The sequence below is a fragment of the Alligator mississippiensis genome, chromosome 2, assembly GCF_030867095.1.
Source record: "Alligator mississippiensis isolate rAllMis1 chromosome 2, rAllMis1, whole genome shotgun sequence".
NCBI classification, from domain to species: domain Eukaryota; kingdom Metazoa; phylum Chordata; order Crocodylia; family Alligatoridae; genus Alligator; species Alligator mississippiensis.
The window spans coordinates 32,481,731-32,502,509 of NC_081825.1; the positions used below are offsets into that span (position 1 = coordinate 32,481,731).

At 40.8% G+C, this 20,779-nt stretch overlaps 1 protein-coding gene across 4 annotated transcripts in view; it reads left to right on the forward strand.

The window, feature by feature from the left end:
• CPEB2 (cytoplasmic polyadenylation element binding protein 2) overlaps nucleotides 1-20,779 on the forward strand; it is a 76,619-nt gene that overhangs the window by 37,404 nt on the left and 18,436 nt on the right. For 2 of the 4 annotated variants that reach the window (XM_059721587.1, XM_059721585.1), the window contains 3 exons: nucleotides 1,993-2,016; nucleotides 11,342-11,512; nucleotides 13,766-13,855. In XM_059721587.1, coding sequence (XP_059577570.1) covers nucleotides 1,993-2,016; nucleotides 11,342-11,512; nucleotides 13,766-13,855 — 285 coding nt within the window. The remainder of the gene's footprint in view (nucleotides 1-1,992; nucleotides 2,017-11,341; nucleotides 11,513-13,765; nucleotides 13,856-20,779) is intronic. The other 2 variants (XM_059721588.1, XM_059721586.1) reach the window with 1 other exon arrangement.

The following is a 20,779-nucleotide window of genomic DNA, read 5'->3' on the forward strand; positions in this document are numbered from 1 at the left end:
CAGGGGAGTTGGACTCGATCTTTCGAGGTCACTTCCAGCCCTTAATTTCTATGATTCTGTGATTCTGTTGCTGCTGAATTTGTCCCATGAGAGATTCACTGGACCAGAGAGAGGGCATGAAAGTAAATATAATGATCTGGTTTAGTAGTTAGAGCACTCTCCTGGCAGGAGTTCCAGTCCCTGCTTACTAATTTTACTGGCACCTGTCCCCTTCCCCCCTCTCTATTGATCTGGTAGTAGGCATCTGTCTGTCTCATGAAAAAATAAAATTACAGTGAGTGAGACATCGGCTCTCTGAACGTAATCCTCACTTGAAAAGAAATTGTAGCTGGACTTACCTCTCCAGGGCACAAAAGCGTAGGTAGTGTATATGAAGACACTGAGATGCCTACACACCAATGTGGGCTTGCTGGTTTAATCCAAAGGAAAGGCAGGAGGTGCTGGTATGTTTGGAACCAGTGTGGTTGCAGGTACTGCAAGAGCAAAGGAGATCATCCATTTGTCTGTCTAGCAGGGCATTCAGTAGATACATTATGAAAAGAAATCTTGGATCAAGCCCTTCAAGGGAAGTAGGCAAAAAAATCCTTGGTTTTTGGATCCTGATGTAATTTAGGGGTGAACTAGGTGATTAACTGCATAGCTGTCAAGACTGAAGTACTGCTAAGCATGTGCAGAAGCAAAAGTTTTAGGTATTTGGGAAACATTAGTGCTGAGCTGGTCTCCATTATAGTTAGGTGATGATGTAGCAGGGGTTTGGAGAATTACAGTTTTAGACTTAAGATTTGAATATTTCCAGAAATAACCTAGTAACTCTGGTAGGAAGGGACCCAAAGAAGAGAGAGAATATGATGCTAAACAAAATTGTAATGACAATAAGCATAAAAATGGAAACTACCATAATTAAATGCCAAAGTATGAAAGAGTGTTTTATGGCTCTGATCCTGCAACTGCATTCTGTGTAAAAATCCCAATGAAGTCAAAATATTTTTGCAGAGGCATAGACAGGGTCCATGTTTGTGGGTTTCACTGCAATATGGGGGCTTCAGAAGAATGTTTTCTGTTTTGAATATTTATTACAGTTAATAATGTACAGTTTATTAATGTAAAGTTCATACATTACTTTTCCTAAACATCCAGAAAGCTGAAAAATGGTTAATCAGTGTGTTCTTGTGTGCCTTTTGCATTTTAACAATTGGCACAATCTCTTTAGGAGTCCTGTCACACTCAAAAATGAGGGGAATCTTGATTTAGTGATAGTCTGTTAGAATTTGTTGCTTTGCCTTTATGCAGTGTTTCTATTACAATGGTATTTCTTGTGACTTGCACCCTGACTTTGTTTACTACCACAAGGAGTCTTTTGTTTTAAGCAAAACTGTGCTGTTAATTTTCTGCTAGTTTTTTTCATGAAAAAGGAAGGTCATGTCTTATAGCATTTGTATTGTCGCTGGAAAGGACTGTACAAACTGTTCCATGAACCAGGATGTTTCTCTGATTCATTTAACTCTTATTATGCCCTTTTAAAATAGCATTTTCCTTTTGATCATTATTCTTTAGCAACATTTTGCACATTATTTAAATTCAGTCAAGTCTGAAGCAAGAGTTGAGAAAGGCAGAAGAGCACAATTACTAGGTTGTAATAAATTCATTAATATATAGTAATGAAGTACATCATTAAAAATATCAAGTAAAAGGGCATGTTAGAAGATTGCAAAATAATGCACATTGTTAAACTAAGAAAAATTATTTAAAAATTCTTTAATCCAAAATTTAAGGCCTAGTCATATTCAGTACTTAATGCAGAGTAAACAAAAGAGTGAAATATGGCTTTAGTATGATGTGATCACAATGTTTGCTATTAACATAACACTAATGCACTAACGCAGATTACAGTGCATCAGTTACCCACATAGTTATTTGTATCATAAATATTGTTATATGTGGGCATGATACAGTTCTTTGATATTTTACAATTTGTCCTTTGTTTACATGCAGCAAGGAGTTATGGGCGAAGACGAGGTAATTCACTTGTTTGCTACAGTACAATTAATTCAGATTGGGCTGCTACTGATCATTGTGATTAATTACTCCTGATTTGTTGATTTTTAGATATCTCATATCTGCATGTTCTATCAGTTTTGCAAAAAAAAAATCTATTTTGGCTGTGGATCTTTTGTATTAGCGAGTTTGAATTGTAAATCTCTTAATTAAAACATGTCTAGCACTAATATTTTCATTAATTCTTAAAATATATACTTGCTGTACTGTTCGTAGTGAAAGTTTAAAAATTGCTCGTTGTTTTCTGCAACTCATCTTCCCCCTACAACCACATATAATTAATTAAATAAACAGTTATGAAAGTGCCACAGGTTTAATAAAGTAGTATGAAACAATTCTTAGAAATTTTGCACAGTTCTAAACAGAATTCTGAATAATTTTATGGCTGGTATAAATTGACATATCTCGACTTATCTCAAAGAAGCTAGGATGATTTAATCAGATGAGAACTTGACCTTTAGTTTTATAAGCTATATGGAGCATAATCTATAAATTCTAAGATTTTTGAGTAGTTTCAAATATTCACAGGATACAACTATTTTTATTTCTAGCTTCAACTCTTTCCTAAGTCATTTCTAACCATCACCTGATAGGAGCTTGGCATTCCCACTTTAAAAGAAAAACTTGAGGGTCTAGGTCCTTTGCCTAGTGACCCAGGTTTTAGTATGATAAACACTTTTAGAAGGGAACAGTTATTATTCAGTATGAGTAGGAATTTAGTAGACTTCTTGCTGTTGGAATGCATTCAGTTTGTGTTCAAATATTATTGATAGAGCTGTGAAAGTAGAGCTTGGAATTGCATTACTTTTTCATTGGATATGTTCAGATCTACAATTTCTTCCTATGCCAACCAGCGAGTACTTTCTACACTTATTTGATTTAATTCTATCTTATTGTGCTAATTCTTGAGTTTCCACCCCAAAAAATTAATTTTAATAGTAAATGTAGTGAAATTGTTAAATTCATCACCTTACCATGTGTTTAATTTACTGTTTGATAGCATCACTGTAATGTTAACACTATAACATTAACATTGTCTCATAAATGAGAGTTTTCCCACCCTGATCCCGTGGTTACTGTTATTAACAATTATTGCTAATTGTTAATAACAGTTGGGTAGATCATGCTCAGGGGCAGTCAACATGGGTTCATTAGAGGCAGGTCCTGTCAGACCAACCTGGTTGCCTTCTATGACCAGGTCACAAAAGCCTTGGACACACATGTCATGCTAGATGTAGTCTTTTTGGAATTTAGGAAGGCCTTTAACACTCTCTCTCACCCCATCCTCATTAAAAAATTAGGCAACTGTGGTGTCGACGCCTACACAGTCAGATGGGTCACAAATTGTCTGGAGGACCGCACCCAGAGAGTGGTGGTGGACGGGTCATTTTCGACCTGGAGGGATGTGGGCAGTGGGGTTCCCTTAGGGCCCGCACTGTTCAATATCTTCATCAGTGATTTGGACAAGGGGGTAAAAAGCACCTTGTTCAAGTTCACAGATGACACTAAGATGTGGGGAGAAGTGAGCATGCTAGAAGAGAGGGACAGGCTACAACTAGATCTGGACAGGTTACAGAGGTGGGCAGATGAGAATAGGATAGGTTTCAATATGGAAAAGCGCAAGGTGTTGCGCCTGGGGAGGAAGAACCAGCAGCATACCTACAGGCTGGGGAACTCCCTTCTAGTCAGCACAGAGGCAGAAAAGGATCTTGGTGTCACTGTTGATTCCAAGATGAACATGGGCCGCCAATGTGGGGACACGGTCAGGAAGGCTAACCATACCTTGTCATGCATCCACAGATGCATCACAAGCAGGTCCAAAGAGGTGATCCTCCCCCTTTATGCAGCACTGGTCAGGCCACAATTGGAGTACTGCGTCCAGTTCTGGGCGCCGCACTTCAGGAGGGATGTGGACGGCATTGAGAGGGTCCAGAGGAGGGCCGCTCGCATGATCAGGGGGCAGCAGGGCAGGCCCTACGAGGAGAGGCTACAGGACCTGAACCTGTTCAGCCTCCACAAGAGGAGGCCTAGAGGGGATCTGGTGGCCGCCTGTAAACTTGCCAAGGGGGACCAGCAGGCAATGGGAGAGTCCCTGTTCCCCCGAGCACTGCCGGGAATAATGAGGAATAATAATGGCCATAAGTTGACCGAGAGTAGATTCAGGCTAGATATCAGGAGGCACTACTTCACAGTCAGGGTGGCTAGGAGCTGGAACCAACTTCCAAGGGAAGTAGCGCTCGCCCCTACACTGGGGGTCTTCAAAAGGAGGCTAGACAGCCACCTAGTCAGGGTCATTTGACCCCAGCATCCCTTCCTGCCCATGGCAGGGGGTCGGACTTGATGATCTGCTTATGTCCCTTCCGATCCTACCAACTATGAAACTATGCATTATTTTGAGTTTCTTGCTTTATTTTTATGCACGTAGGATATGAAAGAACAGGTGCATATAAAACGTGTATTGTAACCCCCTGCATCAAAATAGTGATGTGAAAGGGTAAATGCTTAATCATTTAACCCAGGCATTGTCAACTGGGGGTACACATACCCCCGGGGGTACTTGGACCGGTCCTAGGGGGTACACGCGGGCAGGCAGGGAAGAAGTGCCACCGCCTCCCAGGAGCAGAGGTGAGGTGAGGGTAGCAGTGCCCCTCTGTGAGGCAGGGAAGCTTGCATGTGGCGGTGGCTGCTGCCATACACCAGCCCAGTGAGCTTCCCCACCTGGCCCTGGCCCTGCTCCTGACACACGGCAGTGCTCCCCGCTTGCCCGCGTGCCTGCGGTCCCTGCTTCCCAGCTCTGTGTCTGGCCACGTGCAATCTCCCCTCCATCCAGGGTATTTAGACTAAAAAAGGTTGAAAACCCCTGATTTAACTGATAAATGCAGTGATAACTGGTTAGTTTACTTTAGCTCAGGGCCAGGGTACAGAAGAAGCCAGGTGGTGCCCCAGCAGGAATCAGAAAGCAGCAGGGCAGGCAGGGAGGAGGAGAGGGGAATGGGGACTAATACCTATAGCCTAAGAGGAAGCAAATAGCTGCTCATTCTCAGGTGCTCCCTCCCTCCCAGCACGGGAGTTCACATGCATTGCTATGTCTGCCTAGGCTTGCCTCCCAGTCAAAGGGCTCTTGGAGCTGGGAGTGGCTCCCAGCAGCAGCTGTGTCCAAGCTGCTGTGTTGTTGGTTAATTGTTTAACCAATTTAATTAGAGGAAGTTAAATGGATATTTTTAAGCAATATTTACATCCCTACATCAAAACCCAGAGGAGGAGAGTAAGAGGGGTGGGGATGGAGATGGGGAGGGGGAAAAAGGCCTAGGAAATTGAAAATGGTACCCTTTTCCAAATGTTTCCTTTAGGCTAAAGGAGTTTCAAGGGGGGTGGGGAAGAAAAGGTAGCTGTCTTTTAATCTATACAGTTCCTTGGATCTGCTTGGGTCATCAGGAAATGTACTACTACAGATGTGCTGTCTTTCAGAGATTAAGCTTCCATTCATCTCTGAGAAACTATACTCCCTTTAAAAAAACCTTTCCCCCATCACAGCAAAATTAATCTCCCTGACACCATTTTTAAAATTTGTTTCCTAATATTCTAATATTAGAGTCAGCAAACGTTACTTAAGTGGGCCACGTCTTGAAACCTGGCAGTGCCGCAGGCCAGCATTCCCCTCTGGCTGCTCCAGGAACACAGAGTAGAGGCTGCACTAAGAGAGAGCAGCCCTCCATGCAGGCTGCAGCAGCCAGCTGGAGAGTCTGGAGGCGATGGGCATGCCATTAATAAAGCCCAGACCAAATCAAACAGCTAGTGATCGGTACCTTTAGTAAAATGTGGATTGGAGTGAGCCAGATCCAGTTCCTTTGTGAACTGGATCCAGCCCACGGACCATGGGTTGCTGATCCCTGTTCTAATCTGTAATGAAAATAGAGATACTTTTTCCCCTTCTTGGATTTAGCATTAAGCTGTGAAAGCATCTCATTTGAAGAAATATATTTTCAGTTTTAAACACTGTATTTTGGGCATGGGCATTGTAAATTAAATAAACAGCTAGCTATTACAAGTACCTTGATTTAAAGATAAAAATATAAACAAATCTAATGGGAAAGACATCTTTCAGCAGAAGTTAAATTCATGTGTATTTAAAAAAAAATCCAGTTTTTTTTATAAACTTGTCAGCATATCGGTGTGACCTTCACAAAAGTGTTTGTTAGAAAAGGCAAACAGTTTCTTAGGGTTTTTTCTGAGATGTTTCAAAAAATGTCTGAGTGATGGCTAGTTATTTTAGATTTATGGCCTGATTTTTCCTTGCCTGCAATCCTTTTCCTTTCCTAATCCATATGCATCAGTAGGAATTCTGCAAATCTCAATTTGTGATGCACAACTCTGCCCTCTCCTCGCCGCTCAAACCCTTAATTTGAATATCATCATTTATTCATTCCTCTCTCTAGACCACATGTCCAAATTGTGCTGCATCTCTAAGATCTGGCCTCTGGTCAGCACCCACAGCTAAAGCACTCATTTAGCCACTCATTAACTCTTATTTCAGCTATTGCAGTCCTCTTCCTTCTGAGCCTCGACAATGAAGGCTTGCCTTTCTTAAATCCATTCTGATTACTGCTACAAAAATAATCTTCCTGACATGTCTTTCCAACCATGTTATTCCCTTCTGCATGCCTCCACTGACTCCCCCTTGTCCACCACATGATATACATATACTTCTCATTCTTGTCTTCATTTTAAAGCTGTACTGTTTTACCAGATCTTGGGTACCATCAGGCTGCCAACCCCTCTCTCTTCCAAAGGTGTCGGTTTTTGTTGCCCATTAGTCAAATATCCCCATAAATGTAAATTGTGCTTTTTCTCCCTTGCCATTTTCTGTGCATGAAAATGTGCATAAAGTAGTCATTATATTGCCCACTTTCAGATCTCTTCTTAAAATTCACCCATGCATAATGTTAGCATAAAGCCTAACAGTAGCTAGAGCAGTTAATGTGCTGTGTCCGCTGTTTGTTATGCTTATTGTAATAGTCTCATTTCTACCTTGCGCACCCATCTCTTTGTTGTATCTACCTGTTTCTCTTCGCTTATTCATAGATTGTAAATTCTCTGAGCAGGGATCATCTTGGTTGTTTGTACATGCAAGGCCAAGCAGAACAGGGGTCGGGTCCCATATTGGGACTTCTAAGCATTACCACGGTGCAAATAATTACTGCATTTACTCAAATCTAACTTGACCCTGAATTTAAGACAACCCGCCCTCCCCCCAATAATTAGATTCTATATATGAACAAATGATAGGTTTGTTATAATTTTCCAGGTATAGAATCTAATTATCAGCAGGTTGTCCTGAATTCACTCTCCCTTCCCTTCCGCTGCTGCAGCAGGGAAAACAGTGTATAGGATGGTCAAAAAGCCCTCTTGCCCTCTGCTCCCTCCACCTTTTCCCCTGCATCCTTCCTAACCCCTTGCTCCCTGCCACCAGCACCCCCACCCCACCACTCTGTGTTCTCTGCTCCTTTCTTCCTCCCATCTTCTTACTGGCAGACCTCCTGCCTGCTCTGTCCCCCCTGGAGCACAGCATGTGGGAAGCTCAGCCCTTGCCTGGGCATGCAGCACTACTGGAGCTGCTAATTGACCAGGCAGGGGAGAGAGTTTCCATGTCTTCTGTGCTGGGGAGGAAACCCAGTGTAAGCCAGAACCAAGTGTCCCTGCCAGTAATGGCAGGGAGAGAGCAGAGATGGGGCAGGAGATTCACAGGGCAAGTGGGGTGGGGCAGGAGGCTGCTGTGGGTATGACTGGCTCTGACCCAGATGCAGGGCCTGAGTCAGAGCTGCAGCAACCACCTCCCCTCCCTCCGCTTTGTATGCAAATCTAACACAAGGAGCTCTTCCCCACTATGCTGATTGGGCAGGGTGGAGCCTGGTTTCAGATTTGAGCAAATACGGTAATTAATAATGCTGGTGTTTTACCGTCTCCTCCCCCAAAATGTATAGCTCCTCTAAAAACACAACTCCTGGATGATCCTATGAGATGAATGGTTTCTACATGGCTTTATCATCCTACCAGGAACAGCATGAGTTCTTGCTGATGTCTTATATGGAGCTTTCCTTAACAGCCAACATTTTTAAGGGGCAAGACCATAAACCTCAGGTTAGGAAGCAGTTACATTTTTGCAGACTCCCCTGTGGTAATGTACTATTCTATTATATGGATCTGGAGTAGGAGAATCTGTCGGAATTTAGCTATAACATTTCCAAAGCCATGTAGCTGAGATCCTACTGAGTTTCTGCAACAGGTTTTAAGGTAAAGAAAGAACTTTTCTCCCACATGTAGTACTGTTTGAAAAATATATTTAAATGAATTATAATTACGACAGTGCAGGAAAAAAATTAAGAGTTGGTAGTTAAGCAGCATCTCTATGTTAGGCTTGACAGATCTGCTCGCTTTGCCAAATGGGAAACTTCTCCTAGAAACTGGGCTTTTAACAAAGTTAAGCTTTCATTTTACAAAAGATATATTTCTGGCCCTTATAATAGCACAGGAAGAAGGAACTTTTTGCATATGAATCAAATATAAATCTTTATGGAGATCCCCCAGAACAGTGGCAGTATGAACTACCCAAGATGCAGATCTTCACCCTGGTGGCAATTTGGCAGTCTGAGAAGCTAAGTTATGTGTTTGAGTTCTCTGAAACTAAAGTGAAAGTATCATTCCTCTTATCCCTGTCCATTCATCTCTTTTGATCATTCTGCAACAGTGCTGCTGTTCTATGGGAGACTGTCTAGGTTTATGACAAAAGTAGCCTCCATGTTACTAAAGCATGCTCTATGTGGGCAGGAGTGGAGGAATGCCACTTTGAAATATCTGTCAGCTTGTTCCTATAAGGTGTTTTCTATGCAATCTCTCCTCATCCTTCAGAAGTCAGAGCTTCTAGGAGGCTTCAGCTGTCCCCTCATAGCAAGAAAGATAAATATGTAATGATTTCCTCCATAATTGTTCAAAGTTTTTTTTTATGCATACTAATTAAAATACCATTTTGCATTCCTTGCATTGAAACCTTTTCTCAGTTTATCAGTTGACCTTGTTATTTAAAGGTTTTTCAAAATTCATATTTCTATTTTAAAACCTTTTAACTGAGCCTGCATTATAATTCTCCCTCAGCCTAAACCAAATATAAGAGGTTTAAAAATGTAACCTGATTATTCCCTGGTTAAACCATACCATGGCAACTTGAAAATTGGTCAGTGGTAGACAAACTTAAATTCTCTTAAATAGGTCTTACCATTGCTGTCACTTCTCTTAAGTAGGTCTTACCATTGCTGTCACTTAGTAAATAAGATAATTTATTTAAAAACAAATTATTACTTTACTATTGGTTTTGTGTAAGGAAGCTGTATAGTAGGATATGAAGCATTACCCTCAGAATCATAGATTCATAGATTGTAGAGTCGGAAGGGACCACAATTGATCATCGTGTCCAACCCCCTGCCCCTGGCAGGAAAGAGGACCGAGGACAGATGACCCCAGCCAGGTGACTATCTAGCCTCTTCTTGAAGACCTCCAAGATAGGTGAAAACACCACCTCTCTTGGAAGCCCATTCCAGATCCTGGCCACCCTTACTGTGAAAAATTTCTTCCTAATATCTAACCTAAATCCACTCTCAACTAGTTTACACCCGTTATTCCTAGTCACTCCCTGGGGTGCCCTAGTAAACAGCGCATCACCTATTCCCCGTTGACCTCCCCTAATAAATTTATAGGCGGCCACAAGTTCTCCCCTCAGCCGTCTCTTGTGAAGGCTGAAGAGATTCTACTCTTTCAACCTCCCCCCGTAAGGTCTTTCCCAAAGGCCACTAATCATGCAAGTGGCCCTCCTCTGGACCCTATCCAGATTCTCTGTGTTCCTCTTGAAGTGCGGTGCCCAAAACTGGACACAGTACTCCAACTGCAGCCTGACCAATGCCGCATAGAAGGGAAGCATCACCTTTGTTCTAATAGTCATGCACCTGCTAATGCATGACAAGGTGCGATTGGCCTTGTTGATGGCGTCGTTACACTGCCAGCTCATGTTCATTTTGGAGTCAATTATGACTCCAAGATCCCTCTCTGCCTCCAAGCTGCTGAGAAGGACACTCCCCAACCTATAGGTATGCTGGGGATTCCTCCTTCCCAGGTGGAGTACCTTACCTTATCTTTATTAAATTGCATCCTATTTCTCTCTGCCCATTATTCCAACCTGTCCAGGTCGGCCTGAATCTGCTCCCTGCCCTCCGGTGTACTAACTTTGCCCCATAACTTAGTATCGTCAGCGAACGTGGAGAGGGTGCTCTCCACGTCCTCGTCCAAATCGCTGGTGAAGATATTAAATAATACCGGTTCAAGGACCGAACCCTGCGGGACCCCACTGCCCGCCTCCCTCCAGGCGGAGAAGGAACCATCCACCACCACTCTCTGGGTGCAGTCCCTAAGCCAGTTGGCCACCCACCTGACCATGTAGGCGTCCACTCCACAGTCTGTTAGCTTCCCAATGAGGCTAGGGTGCGGAACTGTGTCAAAGGCCTTCGTAAAGTCCAGGAAGATGACATCAGACTCGGCTCCCACGTCCAGGCAGTGTGTGACCTGGTCATAGAAGGCTACAAGGTTTGTCAGGCAGGATCTACCTGTGACAAACCCGTGCTGGTTTCCCCTCGGCATCGTTTCCCCTGCTAGGCCTGCACAAATGTGTTCTTTGATTATTTTCTCTAGCATTTTCCCAGGAATAGAGGTAAGACTGACTGGTCTAAAGTTACCTGGCTCATCCCTTCTTCCTTTCTTGAAAATGGCCCTTCTCCGGTCCTCAGGGACCTGGCCGGAGCACCACGAGTGCTTGAACAGCTGTGCCAGCGGCTCAGCTATGATGCTAGCCAATTCTTTCAGCAGCTGTGGATGGAGGTCATCCGGGCCTGCTGACTTGTACCCATCCAGCTCCTCCAGGAGCTCCTTAACTATTTCAGAACTAACCGTAGGCGGACTGGTGCCATGTGGACATCCGTCAATGATCGAGGTGGGGGAATTGGCTTGGTCAGTACTTAGAAATACTGAAGTGAAGAACTCATTGAAGAGCTCCTGACAGTTCTGAACACTCATAGCACCTGACAGTTCTGAACACTCTTCTTCTTTAGTTCTGTCTTGATCTTTTTTCAAATATTTGTGTTTAATTTTAATTTCCTCAGTATATTATATCTTTTCTTTCCCATGGGTTGCTTGATCACAACAAACTAAAAATTAGTCGTTTTTAATATTAATTCTTATTTTTTAGGTCGTTCGTCCCTCTTCCCAATAGATGATGGTTTGCTGGACGATGGTCATAGTGATCAAGTTGGTGTCCTGAATTCACCTACATGCTATTCAGCTCATCAGAATGGAGAACGGATAGAACGCTTTTCTCGCAAAGTGTTTGTTGGAGGTCTTCCACCAGACATTGATGAAGGTGAGATGGCTGAAAGCAAACAGAACTTGGTTTGGGAAGAGAGAAAAAACAGCTTTTTCTTTTTAGGTTATTAATTTAAAGAATGGAAATTACAGTGTGTCTTAAAAAATTCCTAGTGAGAGTTCAACTTTGATTCATTTCATTGGAGGGGTTGAACTTTTTTGAATCGGAACATGAAAATAATCTGTGTTTAAATGACATTTCATTGAGAAAATTGCACATAACATTTTCTGTAAATAAGAACAAGAATACTAAGTTATGAAAATTGTACACAAGATGAAGGCAGAGTTTTCTTGTGTTAGTTGTCATAGCTGCTCAGTATTTGTATTACTGCAATTTTATCTCAATTAATTGGAGAGTTCAGAATTGAATAATAATATGCATAAGTAACCTATCAAGTGTTCACTGTCAAAATGGCCTCTTGTACCTCAAGCTACTTCAAAAGTTTTGGTAATTTGTTTGGTTTGCTCCTAAACTTTGGTTCTTCCTCTCTTGCCATTCTCCCTACATGGTAATGCAAAGCAGTATGCTATTAAAATAATCAAAGTATGGGTCATATATTATCATGAAATATGACATGAGTAGTATCATCTAGATGTTCTGGTGTTATGATTCATTTAATCTAGTACTTATGGTTTTGTAGATTTCAGAGTTCAGGTTCTACTACAGTGTCAGGGTTACAACCCATGTTTATGTTACAGTTGTAGAGTGGAGATTGTTTTTCAAATTCTGTATTATAATTTAGGTCTCCTCTGTGCATCTCTGTTGGCTATTTAGGTAAATCATCGCTTTATAGAAAATAGAAAAGGTCCCTGGTTTATTGAAGCATTTCTTTTTCAATAAATAATACTGTAAAAAAATATGTAAGCTATGGATGAGTATGTAGAAGCATCCACTTTTGTTCACTCCCTCTGTTCCACTAGTATAAAATACAAATTAAATTGTACATTACATTTATACTGAATTACACTCTTAATCAAGCATCAGCTTAACCAAGCATCTTAAATCTGTTTATAGACACAGTTGTTATCCTCATTTATGCACAGGAAGATCAAGGTACAGTTTAAGTGACTTTTCCAATATCAGGACCCAGTGACGCAGAACACTTTGTAATATGCTGAATATGAAATGCGCTACATAAAAAAAATTAAATATTTTCTATTATATTTAGAACATATTTGCTAATGTACTTTATTCCTGATGTATAGTATTCTTGCTATTCTTTAATACTTGGCATCTCCTGAGCAGATAAGTACTTAATTATGTACTGGCTTTGTAATGTAGACTGATGTCCATTTAGTAGGTTGAAATTAAAACCTAGCATAGATGTTTGTACAAAATGAGTTTGAAGAAGTTCGTTGAATGACAGTATAACTATGGAAAGCGACATGTTTTGATTTCATCTACATTATGATGATGCCTCCTGCAACCTCTGTTGGATTATTCATTTACTTCAGGTTTGTACTCTACTCTGCAACCAGAGTTTTCTGCATAAAGCTCCCATAGTTTCTACTTCCAATCCTAAATAAATGGAAAGAGCATTTTTCTCTGCTATTTGTTCAAGCCAGCAAAAGGACTTAAAATGTATGTTGTACAAGCTACCTGCCTTCCTCTCAAAAACTAACTCCTTTGTGTGGGTTTTTTCCCTGACTCCCTTTGTTAAGGGCCTATAGGGGCAGGGGCTTTAGTAGTGGTAGATGGGAAGAGGGTAGGAAGGCATGCTTAAATTGTTCAGAGTGCATCACCTGTCCTGCAGATGGGTTGGTCCATTGTTTGCTTTGATACTTTGCCTCTGAAACTACTAATAAACTACTAAGGTGCCAATAGTAAAAGTAGACTTAATACCAGTGCTGGTCTGGACTCTAGGGAAATGGGCCGGTAGTAACTCAAGATCACTACCAGTCTTGAACAAGAGGTTTTACTTAGGGAAAACCTAGAGGTTTACATAGAGAAAGTATCTCATTAACATTACCAGTCCTTTGTGGCCATTCAGATACTTTTGAAATACTGTTTTAGTAAATGAGCTGAAGTAATTTGATGAAATCTAAAATTAGGTTTAAAGCTCTGTAGAGTATGCTGTGTGCCTGATCTTGAAAGATTTACTTTCTTGTAGGTTCCTGTATTGTTTTCCAAGAAACAATGACATTTTATGACAAAGAAATACAAAACATCGACTCTGACGTTTATCTGTATTTTGTACTGCTAGTTTGAAATGGCTTTTTTTTTAATTGCAACTATTGTACCTGTATTTAGATGAAATTACTGCTAGCTTCAGAAGATTTGGCCCTCTGGTAGTAGACTGGCCTCACAAAGCAGAAAGCAAATCCTACTTTCCACCTAAAGGTAAGACAGTGAGTTTTTATATTGTTTTGTCCTTCCCAAAGAGAAGGTCGGTACACTGAAACTGTCATTTGGATAGCCTTCACAGTTTCTTTGGATAACTAATTTTCAGATATCCACTTAGTCTGTGTTCTTCCAGTTTCTAAAATGAAAGCTCACATAATTATATTTTTATGATGAATATCTACATGTGCATTTTGAGTTTGGTAAACTAGAGCCAAACCGTATGAAATTAAGATAAATCTTTATGGAAACTTGACAGTGCACAGCCAAAAGTCCACTTGATGGAAGAAGTCAAGGCTTTATGAAGGGTCCAGGAAAAAAATCCATAGCTCTCCCTTCTAAAATCTCTTATGAACGTTTTTAACCACTTATAGTGTATTGACGCTTATTTCAAAGTGCATTTTTTACTATTTTGTTTCATCCAATAAAATCATTTCAATATTAAATTTGTACAGATTGTAAATAAGCTGCTGCTTTCAGTCATCCCAGGAGGTGCAGAAGTTCCGTGTAGTGTGGCTGAGAAGCTAATGGTTGAAACAGAAGCTTGGGGAAACAGTGCAGCATGAGGGTGCCAAGGACACACAAAAGTGTGCAGTTTAGCCATGGGGGAAAAGGCAGGGGGCATCCATGTGGTCTGTGACCTGGGGGTGGGGCATGGGCATGCAGCCCCTGCTGATTTGGCTCACAGGGCATTCTTTCCCTGACCACTGGGAAGTTGGATACCCCCAAAGTACAGTTTATCATCGCCATCCTGACTTAATTAACACAGGAAATGTTTAAATACTAGGCTATTTAAGTACTTTTAGATAGGTACAGGGTACCAACTGTGTTGTTTATTTTGATATTGAATACAACTTCTATGTACTTTTCCACTGTTCTAAGACTTCTATATTTTCAGTTTACTACATTATTCATCACTGTGTTGCCACAAATTTCAGGGAACTTTACCACACTGTTTAGGAATGATATGTCTTCTGGTTGCTGGAAACTATTTACAACTTTAGGGCACTACTACATGCAGAACCGGTTCCTTCAACATGGTAGATATTGTAGGATAAATAAGTCCTTTGGCTTCTTACTGATGCAGATCTATTAAGGAAGTCTCTCTTTTGTACTGTGGATGTATTTAGTCACTTGTCTTTATATTCTCCACTACACCTGTTAAGATACCAAAATTAGTGGTATAGAAAAACCTTTTAAAAGTCTGATTCATACATCTTACTCACATGATGTGTGTGAAATCTGATCGTCAGATTTGGGACCAGATAAGAATTTTCCGCCTGATCTCCCCTGGTCTCTCCCCATGCCTCACTGTAGTTTGGCTTGGTGTATGGAAGATCCTGGTTTATTATAGGATATTGGAGAGTGTCATGCAGCATATGGGTACAAGAAGGGACACAGCAGGCATTCTTGTGGCCCCTTTTGGACTTTGTAGATACTTGAATGTTGCCTGTGACTTGTAGGGGTGAGAACTCCTTCTTGTAGTCCTAGATTTCTATGCCCCTAAGACAAACATTGTGAAAGCATTGGGCCTCATCAGTAATCAAGTTTAAATGTTGATTATAAATTGGCAAAAATTGCTTAAATAAAAGCCTGGTATTAAAACTCCAAGGTCTCTTATTCACAGTTCATGGGATCATGTGCCTGTAAGCCATTGTTAAATAAATGATGAATGCTGCTATTGTTAATGGCAAAACTGAACTAAGCTTTATAAGCAAAATACTTCTTCAAAGGGAAATATTATATATGAAATATGCCCGTCCGATTCAAGAGGAATCCTAAAAGCAATTTCTGGTTGATTTAATTTTAGTTTGAGACAAATGTTTTAGCTATACCATGCATCATCAAAGTCCCTTATTTTCTATAAATAACAGCCATCAGTTTAAAAAAACAAACAGAGATCTGTTATTGATCCCTAATTTTAATAAACCACTAAATTTATTTAAATGTATCTACTATTGTATATCCAGTGTTGTTAGGAATTGGCCACAATGCTTCTGTCTGAAAATGTCTTGGAGCTGTCTACAGCCCTAGGCCATAGACAGGATTTTATTGGTCTTCTCAGTGGTAGAGATTTCAGTGGTAGAAATGTAGTGTTCTTCTCAGTGGTAGAGATATCCAGCTTATCCTTGCTGAAGTCCTTACTTAGTTTTCCAGGCTACATGTTGTCGCCTCCCCTTCCCTGTTCTATGTTTACTGAGAAGCCTTGAGCAGTGCCCAAACTCTGTAGCGAAGCTGTTGTTCTTTGGAAAAACATAAGCAAGAGCCCTGATCCTTTGAAGTGCTGATTGCCTCCTGAGAGATGTAGTAGGTGGCCTGTATTCCCAGTGACAGAGTTACTAGTGTTCTGAATATGGTAGGAGGTACTTAGTACCCTACATGTTTAGGCCCAAAGTAAACACAGAACTTGAGGAACCACAGTGCTTTTTAAACAGAAGCAAGACTGAAGTAGATATACTCTAATAAAGTCAGGGTTCAGAGCTCATAGGCATGGGTACATCCAGAGAAAGGTGCGGGAGGTGTAGCTATGCCCTATTTCTGCTTTGCAGCACACGCACAATGAGCACTTGAGGTCATGGGCTTGTTAAGGCAGCTGCTGCCAAAGCCTGCAGTGCTACAGCTCTGAAATGCAGAGGGTGAACATTGCTGCTCACTCTCCACCCCCTTGCTCACCACCAAATTCAGCAGCAGATGAAAAGAGGGGTGAGTGGCAGCAGCCTTCACCCCCTGGATTGTGGAGTTGCTCTACTGCATTAACAAGCTGATGAGTTCACAAAGCTCACTGCATGTGTTGCACACAGTTGGCAGTTATCCTTTTTTTTTTCCTTTCCCCAACACAGAATCCACAGGCCTGAGGTGAAGAATATTGTCATCACATTGAAGCTCTTAAAAATACTGTGCACTGAGGAGATGCTGATCTAAATGAGGCATCTGTTATGTACAGGATGGTATGCACTGTCCCATTTACAGTTTGGTGCTAAACAGAAAATATCAAGTGTTTTGGATCTGACAGAAGTAACTGAAGAGCTGTCTAATCTATCTAGGTGTTCATATACGGTCATCTCAGTGATATGCAACAGGCCAGTTGTACCTGAACTGCTCATGAGATTCCATTCAGTAAACCAAGTTCTGTGATTCTAGTCTGATGAAAGAAAGTCCTATGTCCATCCCCTTGTTTAATTTGTTACTAAGTTGTTCAGTCAGCTTATGTCAAAAAGTATTTCATCTAATAGCTAACTAATAACTATATGAGCCTACATTTCTTAGATGCGCACAGGAATGCTACCAGAGATGGTTCTCATTCAAAGCTGTGGAAATACTGCTAGCCAACCAAGACAACTGATTCTTCGAAGATTAGATTTCTGTGAAAGAGCTATAGGGCCTGTTTAAAAGAAGGAGGGTTTGAAGCGTGGGGTATTTCTCAGACATCCAGTTATACCTCACTACAGTTAATAGGCTAAATTCATATTCGTCTCCAATCACCTCTGATCCTCACTGCCACACATTCATGTTTTTACAGACCTGCAGTTTGCATATTGACTTCTATTCCACCCACAAGAACACAAAACACCAGCAGACTCTCCCTATGCCTGAAAAAGGGTGTGTGCACCAGAAAGCTTGCAAAGAACGTTTTTTCCAGCTATTTAGTTGGTGTAATAAAAGATATTACATTTACCCAAACAACCTTGTCTGCCTATTTGGCTTATGGCGGTTTACTTCTGACTTTACACAGGAGCTTGTTGCTATGGTGTCATGAAGGTGTAGCAAGACAGGAGGCTTTGGTGGCTGGGGCTAGCTGTTTTATGCTGGCTAGAAAATTCACCATGTCCATGCCTCAACCTTCTTAGTAGAAGCTGGTGGAAATTAAAACTATCCTCCCTGGACATAAGTTGTGAAAGGAATGTATAGAGTAGATATAAGGTTAGAGCATAGAAAGTGTCCTATCTCCTTAGGTAAGCTCCCATTTTCTTGCCAAGAGCAATCCCTGCTTCAGGAACTTAAAGTTTCTACTTTCATCAGCTATAGGTCTGGATGGAGTTTAACCATCTCTGGTCCTTGCTCTAAGCTAGTGGTTCTTAACTTTGACAGACTCTAGACACCCCTAATTAGTCTTAAGGCAACGTGGGAAAATGCCAGCGCTTCATTTTCCCTTTTTTTTTTTTTCCTACAGAAAAGCAATAGAGCAATTTATTCTATTGCAAATGGCTCAGAAACACCACAGAAGGTCAGAATCATAGAAAATTAGGGCTAGAAGGGACCTCAGGAGGCCATCTAGTTCAACCCCCTGCTCAAAGCAGATCATCTAAGCCAAAGCTTTGTCTAGCCAGGTCTTAAAAACTTCTAAGAACTGAGATTCTACCTCCTCTGTGGGTAACCTGTTCCAGTTTTACTACCTTCCTCGTGAGAAAGTTCTTCCTAATATCTAACCTAAACTTCCCTTACTGCAACTTGAGACCATTGCTCCTTGTTTTGTCATCTGCCACCACTGAACAGTCTAGCTCCATCTTCTTTTGAACCCCCCTTTACATAGTTGACAGCTGCTATTAAATCCCTTCCATCTCCTGTCCTCTAGACTAAATAAGCCCAGTTCCCTTAGCTTTTCCTCATAAGTCATGTCCCCCAGCCCCCTCACCATTTCTGTTGCCCTCCGCTGAACTGTCTCCAATTTATCCACATCGCCTCTGGAGTGGGGGGCCTTGAGCTGCTGGCAACACTCCTACCAATGCAGCCCAGTATGCTGTTAGCCTTCTTGGCAACAAGTACACTACTGACTCGTATCCAGCTTATTGTCCACTGTAACCCCTGGGTCCTTTTCTGCAGAGCTACTGCCCAGTCAGTCAACCCCCAGCTTGTACTAGTGCATGGGATTGTTCCCTGCTAAGTGAAGGACTTTGCACTTATCCTTAAAGAATGCTCTTAACAGTGCTAACATTGTATAGCACCCCATTGTATAAAAATTTCAAGGCACCCTGGTTTGAGAGTCACTGCTCCAAACTACAACTAATGTATGATTTGTATGCAAAGACCAGGAAAGTTATGTTGTATATAGACCAATAATGTGCAGTTTTCATTGCTAATGCATTTATAATCCTTATTGTTTTGCTTTTCTTTTCCTCTTCACCCCACTTTGACACTTTAAGATTGCTTTTCATTTCCTGAAGTTCTTCAAAGTTTTGTTCTGATTTCAGAGTATTGTGTTGTTTTGTTAGTCTGATTACATATCCCTAGCTTTAAGTGGCTAGGAAAGTAATTCTCAATTAATATTTAGGGAAAGAGTATTGCTTATTACGTGCCTCATACTGGATAGTTATCTCTCAGATTGTAGTGTGGATGTATATTGAAGAGTGCTGTTTATAATTTCTCAAAACATGCACAAATGATACAAACTTTGCCTTGTAGCTGAGATGCAAATTGTTTCTGCTAATGTGATCCAGCAGCTGAAGTGTTTTTTGAAAAAAGATCTATTCATATATATTCAGATAAGTAGCTCTTTTCAATCTCAATGAAAAGAGTTAAGTTGAAAAGTACAAAACACTCAGGTGTTAAGGAGTTATAGTGGATGTATGCCTAATACAGCCAACACATCCACAAAAACAAAGAGATGAAAAGTTTAGCTGCCTAATAGTACGTACCTACCAGCCATCTACAATTAACAGTGTTGAGGGAAGAATAATCTGGTAAAGAAATGCACACAGACAAATGGAAAGAGGGAAAAATTAAGGTTTTGTAGCATACTCCTATGCATATGATAGTTGCAATGATTATTATGTTTATGCCTTATGGAGGAATAAGGAGTATGTTCTCTTACAACTTAACTTTTCATTCCATTTATTCAGTGTTTTGGGTACGGTGAGCATGTGTGTATGGCAGTATTGATTATTTTATAATTGGGTTGTGTGTGTTAATTTCCTAGCTTTTATAAATGCTTAATAACGGGTGGAGTCTAAGGAAGAGGTGGCAAAAAAGTGTCTGTAGCTGTGCATGAACTCGCACCCTGTGCTGTTCAATAAAATCTGACAGAAAAGTTTCACTGGGCTTGAAAGGTTTGTGTGCTACTGGTCCCCTCTCAGTCATTCTTGTGTGTGCACCTGTCTCACCAGTCAGACTTGAAAACCTCATCCTCCCTCAACTAATCAGGCTTTCCATGCCCGTCCTTTTGCACTGAGTTCTCTACTTACCCAGTCAAACAGGATTGTTTGTGCCCTGTTCCCAAGCAAGCAAGCAAGGAAAGCTTATGTGAGCCCCAGTCAATCATCCAATCCAGTTTGTATGTGCCCAGTCCCAAGCATCTAGGTCTGTGTTAAAAATGCATAAACTTTCTGTTATAACTTTTTTTATAATTATAGAACATTATCCCTATTGCCCTAAATCTATTCAAGATCCAAATAATAAATAATGTATTTTGTGTAGACAGTTAGCTGTTAAAAAGAGATTACTACTCAACAGTTAAAATTCAGACTAAGAAGGAAACACTTCAGGCAGAGCCTAGTTTCACAGATTTCCTACTGAACAGTTATAAAGGAGCATGAAATGAAAACCTACATAATAAGTACAGAAGGCATAAAAACAAACCCTGTGCAAAATTTCACCCTTATTGCTGACTTTTTTTTAAAGAGAAACAGAAGTATATGCCCTATTTTTAAATTCACTTTTGAAAACAGCCCATAGCATGGAGTCACTGCTGGGCATCTCTATAATAAAATGTTTTATACTTACTATTAAAACCAGAACTATTAAGATGTTTTAAAAGTGTTTTTATGTTCGCACCATAGCATTAAGTTAGCATTTGAATTTCTATATGTGCAGTGTTTGGAAGGCTTGCTAGGTCACTTATGTAACAAAGTACTTTGCTCTAATCTCTGGAATTGAGATTAGTCCCTTTGTGCCAAATCGGATTTTCATTGTATAATGTCCATTGCTGGC